The 13,159-nt window shown below is 31.7% G+C and overlaps 3 protein-coding genes across 3 annotated transcripts; 2 read left to right on the top strand and 1 right to left on the bottom strand.

Moving 5' to 3' along the window:
* The first annotated feature begins 172 nt into the window (after positions 1–172).
* LOC106103048 (8-oxo-dGDP phosphatase NUDT18) lies at positions 173–1,402 on the top strand. Its single transcript, XM_013282693.1, has one exon. It carries the CDS (start codon positions 397–399, stop codon positions 1,396–1,398), a length of 1,002 nt encoding a protein of 333 aa, XP_013138147.1. The 5' UTR covers positions 173–396; the 3' UTR covers positions 1,399–1,402.
* A 2,583-nt stretch (positions 1,403–3,985) lies between these two features.
* On the bottom strand, positions 3,986–8,063 carry LOC106103069 (peroxisomal N(1)-acetyl-spermine/spermidine oxidase). Its single transcript, XM_013282731.1, has 3 exons — positions 6,626–8,063; positions 5,855–5,975; positions 3,986–5,317 (listed from the first exon to the last, which is right to left on the bottom strand). Exons 1-3 carry the CDS (start codon positions 7,981–7,983, stop codon positions 5,132–5,134), a joined length of 1,665 nt encoding a protein of 554 aa, XP_013138185.1. The 5' UTR covers positions 7,984–8,063; the 3' UTR covers positions 3,986–5,131.
* A 484-nt stretch (positions 8,064–8,547) lies between these two features.
* LOC106102993 (protein CREBRF homolog) lies at positions 8,548–13,159 on the top strand. Its single transcript, XM_013282620.1, has 6 exons — positions 8,548–9,757; positions 11,236–11,422; positions 11,765–11,966; positions 12,064–12,314; positions 12,492–12,608; positions 12,728–13,159. Exons 1-6 carry the CDS (start codon positions 9,026–9,028, stop codon positions 12,820–12,822), a joined length of 1,584 nt encoding a protein of 527 aa, XP_013138074.1. The 5' UTR covers positions 8,548–9,025; the 3' UTR covers positions 12,823–13,159.

Below are 13,159 nucleotides of genomic sequence, written 5' to 3'. Positions count from 1 at the left end.
CTTAACCACTTCAGCCACAACCATTCGAACAATAATATAACCAAACTCAACTTAATAAGTTCAGCAGAATTAGACGACTGACCAGCAGAATATTTATTTGGTCACACTGATCAGTTCAGTTCTTATTGTCAAGTCAAATGTCAAGTGTTAGATGTCAAATGAATGTCATTCACAATCACATTCGTGTCTTGGTCGTTTCGTGTAGTTTCGTAAATCGTGAAACGTTTCATTCGCGTCATGATTGTTTATTTACCGAAATTCAAATAGTTTCCGAGTATGTTTTAAAATACATTGAAAAATATAAAATATGTTGTGAAATTAAAACAAGTCATTGTGAAAACATTTAATTGAAGATTTTATTTTAGAAGTAATCAAATTTACGGAATCTAGGTAACTATGTCGCGACAGGTCGATTCCAACATAGCACTTTTGTTAGATGGTTTAGGACTCGAAGGAGAAGAAAATGACTTTTGTGATTTTACTATAGCAGACCAAAACTCAGTTGCAGAAGCTCAAGGTATTACTCCAACTACTCCATCAAATTTTAAGCCTGTGTTAGGTAAAAATGTAACTTACGTTGTCGCATGTGTAATTCTTAACGAACACAATGACTTACTTATGATGCAAGAAGCTAAGGAAAGTTGCGCAGGTAAATGGTATCTTCCTGCCGGCCGTATGGAGAAGGATGAAACAATTGTCCAGGCAGCATGTAGAGAAGTTTTAGAAGAAACTGGCTTACAGTGTGAACCTAAGACTTTATTAACTGTGGAGACGGCTGGTGGCTCTTGGTACAGATTTGTTTTAACCGCTGATATTCTCGGCGGCGAACTTAAAACACCTGCAAGAGCAGATAAAGAATCCTTGCAGGCAAAGTGGATATCCAATTTGCAGGAGATATCTTTAAGATCCAACGATATATTACATCTTATTGATAAAGCTAAATTGCAAAAACAAAGTAAACCTGGACAAACATGGCATCAAAACATTCTACCAGCTTTGACACCACACTCCAAAAATCTTATGAGACTAATTGTTGTTATAAAGAAAAGAAGTACAAATAAAATGCATGTATTGTTAAGTGAGAAAACTTCAATACATTTCCCAACTTGTGAAATTAATCCTGCCAAGAGTGTACATTCTACATTGAGAAGGTTTATGGTTGAAATGTTTGGTGCCGATGTGGGTCAACACCGACCCTTGGGCCTGCTTAACCTGGAGGCTGATCCATCCACAGATGGATGCTGTATCTCATTGCTTGTGGTATTTAGGCCACCTCTGGAAGAAGTGCCAATCATTGGTAAATGTGCTTGGCATGAAATACCCAGAGATCTTGAGAGTAAATTTCTTCCAATGATAACAACTAAAAATTCTACAATAGAACTACATGTTGTTCGCTGAATTTGCATTATCCATCTTTAGTTATCTACATTCTCATATAAACTTATTAGCTCTCTAAATTATTAAGAGAACCTTAACACTATTAACAATTATCTAATCATCAACTTACAAACAATATATTTTAGTATTATATACATTCCACATTATTTCATAGCATAAAGCATAGCAAGCATACTCTTAATAGCATAAAGAAATCCATAACCCAATTTCAAATATATCTTATCTTTCTTGACTTGGAATTAACTCAGTGATGTAAATCTTATTTGCTGTAGGTGCTATTTAAAATAACTAGCTATAGTTTATAGATAATAAACTTCATTAATATCCATATAAAGGATTTTTAATGCAAAAACTATGCGATAGATTTGTAAAATGTACTGACAACACTTCTAAATATAAAGTGATGTGCAAATTTTATTATCCAAGATAAAGTGCCTGTTTTAGTTATAGTAATACTAATTATTTTCATAATATATGTAGTATACTAAAAATCGCTTTTTAATGTAATTTTGCAAAACATGATGAATCTCTTCTAGTTTTAATTTTTTTTTGTATACAATGATCTTATATCAACCCTTTTCTTGTTAGTGTATCTGTAGAGATACATCATTTTTTTTTCTAAACACCTTGGGTCATCAAGGTTAAGTGCTATCAATATTATTTTGATATGCGAAAAAATAAAATTCTGCCAAGTTAAGGGTTAAAAATAGATAACAAATCATACCATTGTAATTATATTGGAACATTGAAATACCAATTTTAATATTTGTAATGTAGTTTTACATTTTCTGTATTACAATTATTCATTTGCTCAGAAACAAGTTACTTTATTGTGTAAATGAATCAACAAGCCAACTTCAGCTAAATGAATCTATTTATGATTTCCATCATTTATTTTTTTTAATCAAAGATGTATAAACGTTTATTTAGATTATAGACTATTTTTTCTTGTCTTGGAACTAATTATTTTATATATTTTTACTATTGTATGTTTTGATTTATTTTTCTAACAATTTAAGTAAATTAAATTAGATAAATTCACGACATGAAATGTCTAAGTCGATGTACCTTCAATTTTATTATATTATTTCTTTAAAGGCTTTAATAATTTTATTTTCACACTTTTGTAAGTTATTTTTCTTTTGTTATTGTTTTTATTCATTTCCAGTCAATCATATTATACCAATTACTTATATCCGCATTTGTTTTATTTTATATATAACCTTTTTGTGTAATCGTTAATTTCTATAACCGAAATAGCTTTTGTTTTGTTTTATAAAATTAAAACATTAAAAAAAACACTAACTCTATGTTACTAAACAATCTGCTTAAATCTTTAAAGCATACCTAGCAGATCTTCTATTTAAGAGTTAATGTAGGGACTGCAAAAAAAGGGTAGATCCCAAGGAATTTGAAATATTTAAATTGGGGCTCATGAGAATTGATCTGATTTTATACCTAGATATTACATCGCTTTTCACTGCGAGTGAAAAAGGCGCCCATATATCAGGTTTTCCAAGTTAGTATGATTTTCACTTTCTTTTGGACGTTCGATTTAACGGGAAACGGGTTAGGTCAAAACTTGTTTTCAAGAACTTACACACATGGAATAATATACTTACGAAGTAATTTATGAGACTACTGCATAGAGCTGGGGTCTAGTAGTGATACCTACCTAAAGGTATTTGATATCCGAAACAGGTATAGGTGATTCATACCGTACTGCGCCTTCACATTCCATTCATTTCAAATAAGTTTATTATCTATCCATAGCGCAGAATGTAATAAACTTTTATTTTCATGTAGAGTTGGTACTTAGTTTTTATTATTCCAATGTAAAATGTAAATCTGAATGGATGGATGGATGTTTGTTAAAGTTTTTAGCCTAAACGGCTGAACGGATCTTGATGAAATTTGGCATAGATGTAAAACGTAGTCTCGAAGAACACATAGGCTAACTTTTCTTTTTTTTAATACCACGCTGACGGAGGTATATTTAGCGCGGAAAAAGTAAATAAGCCTGTAAAGTAAACAAAAGTTTTCAAAGGCATGCGTCGATGTCTTTTATATGCCTTTAGTTAGTGTGCTGTCATTACGAAGTCCAACTTGAAAGTCTGATGGATTAATTACCAGTTCTCTTCACAAATATAACAGTGATAAAAGGATTAAGATTAAAAAGGAATTCTGCCTTTAAAAAATTAAGGAATTAAATTGACCATAAACGTTAATATCGTATCAGTAATCTAAGATTGCGTGTTCAACATAAATTCTGTTGTTATTTAATTAGTATGTGTAATACGCTTTCCGAGTTATGGCCTTCATAGCTTGGCGTGGCGAGACTTGGTTAGATTTGAAAACATGTTTATTTCAACCTTTGTATCGAATATCTAACTTTATGAAGTATCTATTTATTTTAAGACCACTACAACAAAGCTTTATTAAAATGATTAAAATTCAAACTGTTGTAACATCAGCATAGAAAGGTTTTTACTGATATTTTTATTTTACCGAGACATTGTTATTAAATTTTTCTCACGACATCGAAAAAGTACAAGTCGTATAATAACATTGAAAAATAAAAATGCAATTTAAATTTTGTATGATTTATTTAAGCGACATAAAAAAAACTTCGCTCTGACTAGAAAAATCCAATAGGCAAAAACAAGCTACGAACTGAACGAGTCTTTGTACATCATTTCATTTATAGAAAAAGTACTACATTGTTAATTGAATAGCTTTAACATTATTTATGTATCCATAAATATGAAAAACTAAATCTATGATTTCTCGAAAATCAAAAACATGTAATATATGCACTAACTTATATAAATACAAGAATTGTATTCATCGCTATAATTTTTAAGCTAAATTTCTATATATTATTGGTGATTACAAGTAATTTTAACTAATTCATGTCATGTTTTACAAGTTTTCGGGTCAAATTCATCTTTTTTACTATACTGTTGTACATAAACCAGAAAGTACATCGCCAAATCTACAAAGAGAACTCACCAGATATTTGATTTAAATTTCATTTACTAAGCAATTGTTGTAATAACATCCAATTTAATATTTAAAATGGGTAATGTCAAATTTTTACGATAACTTAACCTATTTTAATACTGCTAATTCTAAAAATGCTTGTGTGAAAGACAAAAAAAAAATACCAGTAAAATTCAACTAAATTTGACATCTATATACATTTTATACAAACGATACATATAATATAAATAGGGTCTTTAATTTTTCATTGTTACTTGATTATTTATAATTCGAGTGTTAAATATTGAGCGTCTTAATTTTATACAAGGAATGCGTATGGAGTATTTGTCAAAAGTACATTTCCAGAATTATAACTCATGGTAATTGTATACATAATACAAACATTATAATTTGTCTCGAAGCTTGATAAAAAACACTCATTGTAACACAATTTAGTTGCCAATTTTCGATGAATTTTTGTAATTAAATACAAAAGATTACTGTTAAATGCAATGTCAATTCATTGTGACCGCAATAAACAAGTATAGGAACAAAATCACAAAATCTTTGGCTCTATGGTTTGAAGGCCATTAAACAACAACTACAATAAATAATAAAAATTGTAAGTGCATTTAGTACTGCAGTTAAACACTGCCTAGCATATCACTTTACCTTGTAAAGAAACAAAATAACGGATCCTATGGACCAATTTCATTCACAACTTTCAACATACAAACAAACTGAACAATATTTATCCTAATTGTACGCCTTGTATCCATGTGTTCAAGTCAGCTGTTCCGGGGCAGTCCAATGTGTTCTCCGGAGAGTCATCCGGAGCCAACAAGCGCCGGGCCGCCGTCTGGCCCGACAGATATGCGCCGTGGACTGTCGAGTAGAAACTACTGTGTGTGTGCTCACCCGCAAACAGCAAGCTAGGCTGAAAATAACAATCTTTTATATAATAACAATAATAAAATATGAAAACACACTTCTTCATATAGGATATCAGTAATCACAGCTTATTTTTTAATACAAAGCTCTGCACATACAATATGCTTTAGTTTTTCCGTTTTCACCCTATTTAATTAAGGGGTGAGTAAATTGTAAAAAATTGTTAAGCAGGAATGGGACAGGAACTACAAGCCAGTTGTATACCAAGATTACAATGGTAATGGTGATTGTTAGCAAATAACTAAGGCCTTTTTGTCATTTAAACATTTGTAGTTTGACATTTGCAAGAAATATTTACAGAATGTAAACAGTTAATTAATGTTTTTATAATGTCACATGGATGAACCATGGAAATAGCTAGTTATTAAAAAAAAAACACAAAAGCAATAAGATGAACTGTTTGAGTTTACATATTAATATAAAGGATTCCAGAAGTGATCCAAACCACTAACATCCAGTTCATAATGCTGTAAAATTAAATTGAGGGTGAAAGTTGAAGAAATGCAGGGTGAAGTGTACATACCTTTTTATCATGAACATTTTTAAATAATGGTTGTGCCAAACTTTCAATATCACTTTGACTAGCACCAACAGCAATTGCTGTATATGACCCCCTTGTGTAAGGCTGCTTCTTCCAACTTGTGCTGGAAAATATAAACAAATACTTAATAAAATAATTGTAAAATAAATGTAATTACAAAACATGTAATGTGAAAAAAAAAACATATTGAAGAATTGAGTACCTCCTTCTTTTGGGAAGTCAGTCAACAAATAACAATAAAAATGTAAGTAACATGTAATAAAAAAATGACTTTATATAAAACTATATTATATCTTGTGCCAAAGTCCAAATTGATTGTCATGATATTGAGTAAAATGACTAAATGGCATGACAATACAGCTGGCATCTTATCAAAAGTGGGGCGATTGCTTCCTACTCTCTAAATCATCATTATTTCGCATTGCTTTAATTTTTTTCATATTACTTTATGGTATTACTAAACAAAGGTGTATCCAGCCACATACAATAGGGTCTAGTGAATGTTCTAGAGAGACTGGTAGTATAATTTTTTTTCAAAGGGAACATTTATCTATGTATGGTCTAATTATTCAATGAATAACTGACAAGAGGTATTAGAGTTATCTATTTAGGATTGTAAACTTAGAAATTTCAAAGTAGTATGTCTATCCAATATTTATTTATTTTCCATGGAAAACTTTTGTCAGCAAATGACAAATATACATTTATAAGCTATGGTTAAAAAATTATGATGTTTGAATAAAATATACTAACCAAACACATGTTTGTGGCTCTGGTACAAATGGATCGTTCAAAAACTTGCGTAAAATTTTTGTGCATGTAACAGCTACTTCTTCCATAGAGAGTGTTTCCATATACTCTGCTTCCTTACCAGAAACCCAGCCCAGTAGCAGTGTTTCTGATACTTTACTAAAAGAGTAAATTTTTTTATACCAAGACTGTGCTAAGTCTTCTTGACAAGATGGCGTTTCCCAAAGAAGCATAATTTCTGTTATATCAGGATTCAAAAATGGCCTCTCATATTCTAAAAATATTTTATCGACAGCACTAAAAAGCAGTCTGTCTAAAGATTCCATTTTGTACTGTGGCAATGCAGGCTCAAACATTGTATTAGCAGTATCTTTTAAGACACCCAAAGGCATTGTACATATGACATGATTTGCATAAAAGCTCTGTCCATTTTCACAAACAATCTCAACACTATGCAATAACTTTTTCTTTGGTTTTAACGGTGTTTCTGTAAGTGTTTCCAACACATCAGGAGTATTTGCTTTTTCAGAATTTGCTCTTGAAATGTCTTCAATTACTGTTTGATCAGAATCTTCTGATTCCTCACCCATATCATCTAGTTGCCTTGCTGCATTGTGTTGTTCAGAATCCCAGATGATCCTTTTTACTGGATGATTGGTCAAGATTTTTTCTGGGGCTATCAGTCTTTTCAATGGCTCCAAAATAGCACTATAACCCGAGGGAATCATTATGTTCCCTCCTTGTAATTCTGTATAACTGCCTAATTCTAAAAGATCAATGTCATCCATATTATTGCATCCTGATATACAGGTTTCTCGCTTCAATAGGCAGTCAAATATTAGGCGTCTCAATTTCTTTTCTTCCGATGATGGAAGACGCTCGAGGTATATGGTTGCTTCGAGATTTATATGCTCTCCTACACTATTGATATCAGGTGGTGGTAAGTATTGGCACAAAAAATATTCTTCGCACCGTCTTAGAAAACAAACGTATGCTTCGTGTATTTCTTGTAGAACACCAAAAGGCACTTGTTTCCCATCCTCAGTAGCTGCTATAACTTTATGTGGCTTAGGTATGTTTATAATGTTTACAAGTCCATTTGCAGTAGCGATTTCAAATATTGGGTTGCCTAAAACCCCGTGGATCCAATTCGCACCCAATTCAACTTTGTGGTTTTTCATAGGTATTGAAATGATTCTTCCGCCGATACGATTCCTAGCTTCAAGTATAATAAAATCTTCCATACCATTTTTAATAAAATAATTTGCAGCAGCTAGACCAGCCATTCCACCTCCAATTATTATAACATTGTACCTGCGTGTTTCACATTTTATACTAGAATTTAATTCTTCGTCGCCCATAATATAAAAATATAAATTACAATATTGATTTGTCAGTGAGTTTTTGACGCTCAGCTGTTGGTTATAATTTGTTGTCTATCTTTTTGTCGTTTATTGTAAAATGCGTTGTCTATGGGCACATAGCTAATAAATATTTTAGTGACATTTTCGAAAGAAGTCTAAACTAAAATAATTTTGTGTTTAGAAATTATTCAACAGTATATTAAATCATTGAGTTTTATTAAAATTACACAAAAGAAAACAAAATGTTACGAAAAATGATGGCATTAGACGGATTTATTTAACCCAAGTCTACAATTTTAATCAAATATTGCTTCTATTGTATACCTTTAAATGATTTGGTCGTTATTTTAATGTAACTCTAATTTTAATAAAACATTTATTGATTTCACAAGCTTGTGCCACTTATAATTGGGATGTTTATATTTGTATAGTTGTTTGTCCAGTCAGACGGGCCCCTATGACGTCCCCTTCCCCTCTTCGAATGACTTTCGATATTACCTGTCCTTTTCCTTCCTCCACAAAATAAATATATCTATCTCATCCACATGACCTTTGAAATTGCTGAATAATAATACCTACCGTAAAATCTTTGTTTACTTCTCGACTTGTCTCGTGGTACTGTTTTTGTTATTGTGCGAAAATATAAGCGTTGTGAGCGTGTTATTCTTCGAGGAATAAAGTGTTAAACATTACCAATGTGAAATTAAAGATTAGGCATGTTATTATGTAACTTTTAGAGTATTTGGAAGAATTAAAATAGTACCTTGCCTTTGCCTCTATTCGATAACGAGTCATTGTGGAGAGTCAAGTGTTTATATTTTTCAATTCGTTGATTTACGTAATGCGGTTAAATAATGGATGTTATTTGTGATATCGTAATAACTTTTACTTGTTATTTTAATGCTGAGACTTTTGCGAAATAAATAGTGAACTGCGACACGTGGGTCTTAGCGTGAATTAAAATCGATAAAGGCGTGAGCGTGCGCCAGTCTATCAACGAGACGATTCTACGTCAAGGTCATCCCACACAACACGTGCAATGTCGGATTCTATTTACACGAATGATTTTCTTCTGGAACCTGGCATGGAAATAAAACAGGAATTGCCATACGAACTCGGTACAATGTCAGCTTCTGTACCAATTCCGCAGCGGCGCTCCGAGTTATGCGACTTCACCACAGATTTGGATATGTGCCTTCAGGATAATTTTGGATCTTCTTTCCACAGCGTACCAACAATGCAGTATAATAAGATGGCTTTCGAAGGAGATAATACCAAAATAGAACCATTTAAAATGGAAGATGATGATATTTTCCAAGTAGATAAAGCTGATTTGATTTTAGGGCCGACTCTTGCCGAGTTAAACGCTAACCCAGATACGTTATTAGACGATCTTAATTTTGATGACTTACTCTTGCCAGAAGAGAATGGATATTGTATTCAGATCGGCGGAGCAATGAGTGGCTCCCGTCGTGCCATTAACACTTTACAGGCTTCTAATCTAGCTCCTTCAGAGAGTCCATCTAGTCCATACAGTAGGACTCAACTTGCATTTTCGCCATCAAGCCAATATTCATCTGCTTCATCTAGCTTTGCTCAAACAAATAATCAGCTATCAGAGTTACTGTTAAGGATGGATGGTTACAGCGGAGAGATAGCACTCGGACAATCCGTTCCTGCTTCAACAGTTCTGCCTCCATTTACATCTACAATCAAACCTCAGCAGTCACAACTCTCATCATCAGCCCCTACTCATCTTACTATGGAACAGGTATATATGATTCCTAATAAATAATATGCATTTTCTATTTTCTTTTAATTTGTTAAGTCAAAATTTAATATGTTAATTTTCCTTGTTTTGCCTTTATTAGTTATATCTTTTGTGAACTAATTTAAATTGTTTCAATTAAATTTATGCTTTATCAAGATTATTTGCATTCCAGTAGTGACATGCTTCTTTTCCTTGTCTTATCTAGTTAGAAAATGTTTAAAAAAATTCCCTTAACTGTATTTAAAGAGTACATGTTTGTAATGTATTTAAATTCATGCTGACATTTTTTAATTTCTTTAAAAGTGTTTACAGCAGAGCAAGAATTTACTAATAGTATATTTTTTAAATTGGATCTTATTGATTACTTTCTTAAGATATTACCCAGGGTCAGTTTTAACTCTAGCACCATGAGCAAGATTTCTACAGCTCCTTTTTTACTATGACTGGAGGATCTGTTAAAGTAATTTGTAAACCTATAACACCTCATACTCTCAGGTGCTCTTCGCTGTTACTTTACTTTGCCCTACCCTAACACCAGTACATATTAAGGGTATTAAAATACTACTTGAATAGTGGAAGTAGAAAATTTAATGGCTGCAATGTATGAAATTCATGTTTGTTTCTTTGTAAAGCAATATGCTTATATGTACTTACATCTAAGTGAGAATTATTGGGGGATAGGACAGGGATAGGGAAGTGACACTTTCCCTTAGTGACATCATAGTAGAGGCACTATGTTAGTTAGCGAGAATCAAAATATTTGCCTTCTTAATTTTATATTCTAATTTATATTACAAGGAAAGTTATGCTTACCAAAGTGTAACAATACAAAAGATGTTGATGTTTGAATAATTTTTGCATAAATATGAATTATTCATAAAATCAAATGATGTTAATCATTAACATAACAATAAGGAAATACTTTATGCATAGTGAAGTGTAGAAAATTATATGGATGTTAATTTGGTGGTAATAATAAAGTGAAATAGTATTATGTATTTAAATATTAAAAATTCTGGGAATCCTTTTAATGAACAAAAAGATTACACATAAGAAATTATTATATGTATATTTCGATAGACCTTTTGTTGATGTACATGATAATCTTTTTTATTTTATAAAGTGTCAAATAAGCAAGCAGCCAGGAGAAGCATAGAAAGAGGTTATATTCACTACCTCCATCAAAATCATAATTTTTTTTATTTATTTAAACTTTGTAAACAAATGAAAACAATGTTGTAAATACAAATTGAAAGGTTGTAGTACAGGTGAGCTTAACTTTATAAGAGTTATCTTATAGCTAACCGTTCGATACAGAGAGAATGTTGCATGGTCTTGCATTTTACAGTATAAGATACTTAAGAAAAAAAGAAGTAATAGTATCTAAATAAAAAAGTTTACTCCATTAAGTAGACCTTTTAAAGTAAAAAAATGTTACCTTTTACATTGTTATATTTATATGTGTAAAATAATTACAGATATGGCAGCGCAGGGAGCCTCGCAAGCATTTGCTTTCAACAAGCTCTTTAGCAGAGGCGGGATCTGTTTCTTCTCTATCAGGAAGTCTGCTCAGCCCCGGCGCTGGTGATTTCTCTCAAGATGAGGAAGACAAGGATGCGGAATCAGATGAAGATAGTGACAGATATGAGGATTTTTCCTCTGATGGTAATTTTTAAACATACATAAATTATTCTTGTTTTTCTTATACATTTGTTGATAATAATGATGCAAGATAATAGAATTTTTCATCATATTATTTAGTTTTTTTCTATGTACTATCTCATTGGCAGATACATTTTTTTATAAATATTGCGAAATTTGAAATTCATGCGGATGAAGTCGCACGGGAACAGCTAGTCAAGTATAAAGTTCATTGAATATAATATTGGAGTATTCTGGAAGAGTTAAATTCAACTTTATTAAGATGATGCAATGAAAACATGTTATTAAGTGTTCTGTGGTGTTTGTTTCAGCTTTCAATTTGACTTAAAACTTGTTGTTTTTTAGAATCCAATGATGAGTGTTCAGAGAACAAACATGCGCGCAGTTCTAAAAAAGAGAAATACTTCTGGCAGTACAATGTACAGGCTAAAGGTCCTAAAGGGCAACGTTTGATCTTGAAGAAGAAATCGGAAGACCCGCATGTTCTAAATTTAGTTACAGACCCTGTATTTAGCCCAAGTTGCAGTGTCCGAGGCATCAAACACAGGTAAAACATAAATAATGCGTTTTTTTTTTTTTAGTTTTTTTTGATACTTTTTTGGGAAACAATTGTCATTGTAATACAAATAAAATACTTATTTTAGTGGGAAAGCAAGAAAAGGTGATGGCAACGATCTAACTCCAAACCCGAAGAAGTTATATTTGATTGGCCATGAACTGGATAATTTGAGTAAAGTCATTACTGATATGATACCAGTTAGTGAGTTGCCGTTTAATGTGAGGCCGAAGACAAGGAAGGAAAAGAACAAACTTGCTTCAAGGGCCTGCCGATTAAAGAAGAAAGCACAACACGAAGCTAACAAGTTAAAACTGTATGGGTTACAGAAAGAGCATAGTAAGTTCAATAATTAAGTGGTAATTTAAGAGGAAACCTGCCTGAAAATTGTATATGAAACCTCACACTTAAGCCAGATACTCTAAAAAAGAACAAATAAAAAAAATATAAAGTGTGGCCCTCAGAGGCAGGGGTGCATTTAAATATGTTTAAATATGTTTTTTTTTTTTATTTCAGAACGTCTTTTGAATGGCATATCGCAAATGAAGCAAATATTAAACAGTCGGATTAATAATCCAGAAAACAACGTTGATTGGTCGTCACATATCGCAAATATTGTGTCCACAGCTACAGGTATGTATTTACAATCAGAATTTTCTTTTTTAATTATTTTAATGAATCAGATTTCAAATCAAGACTTTGTACTTTAATAAAGTTCCTTTAACTAAATTAAGTCTTATATTTTATTACAGAGGTTAAAATAGCTGGGCAAACTTCAGAATTCGTCAACAAAATACTCGATAACGTAAAGGCTGGCCAAAATAACGGTGGCATCAATGACATTTAAAAAGGAAGCTGAGATAATAGAAAATAGTAAAACAAAAGGCTGTTCTATGTACCTCCAAAGCTATTTAGAGAAAAACTTTTTATGTATATCATATGAAAACTGTCGGAGTTTTATATGAATAGAGTTAGTCATTAGAAGCTTCGCAAGGCAACTAAGGGGTATGTTTAATTCTCATATATATTAATCATAACTTAATTTTAATTTGGTATCAGCACTAGTAAGTGATAAGTTTAAAAAAAAATCATATAGTTATTATACCATTGGGATTTTTAAGCTTAAAGCATTTCGTATTTTCGATATTACAATCATTGGGTAATAAAAAATAATAATAGAATTT

The sequence above is a fragment of the Papilio polytes genome, unplaced genomic scaffold, assembly GCF_000836215.1.
Source record: "Papilio polytes unplaced genomic scaffold, Ppol_1.0 DF823879.1, whole genome shotgun sequence".
NCBI classification, from domain to species: Eukaryota; Metazoa; Arthropoda; class Insecta; order Lepidoptera; family Papilionidae; genus Papilio; species Papilio polytes.
Note: the sequence above shows the minus strand (reverse complement) of the source record. Positions and strands in the feature narration are given on the sequence as shown.

What these genes read in the sequence shown, in the direction of transcription:
- LOC106103048 (XM_013282693.1), top strand. Translation starts at nt 397, where the DNA reads ATGTCGCGACAGGTCGATTCCAACATAGCACTTTTGTTAGATGGTTTA.
- LOC106103069 (XM_013282731.1), bottom strand. Translation starts at nt 7,983, where the DNA reads ATGGGCGACGAAGAATTAAATTCTAGTATAAAATGTGAAACACGCAGG. An exon ending in GAGCCACAAACATGTGTTTG is followed by an intron (nt 5,976 to 6,625) that starts GTTAGTATATTT and finishes TATATTTTCCAG; the next exon opens with CACAAGTTGGAAGAAGCAGC. An exon ending in AAAATGTTCATGATAAAAAG is followed by an intron (nt 5,318 to 5,854) that starts GTATGTACACTT and finishes TGTTATTTTCAG; the next exon opens with CCTAGCTTGCTGTTTGCGGG.
- LOC106102993 (XM_013282620.1), top strand. Translation starts at nt 9,026, where the DNA reads ATGTCGGATTCTATTTACACGAATGATTTTCTTCTGGAACCTGGCATG. An exon ending in CTCATCTTACTATGGAACAG is followed by an intron (nt 9,758 to 11,235) that starts GTATATATGATT and finishes AAATAATTACAG; the next exon opens with ATATGGCAGCGCAGGGAGCC. An exon ending in TGGGTTACAGAAAGAGCATA is followed by an intron (nt 12,315 to 12,491) that starts GTAAGTTCAATA and finishes TTTTTATTTCAG; the next exon opens with AACGTCTTTTGAATGGCATA.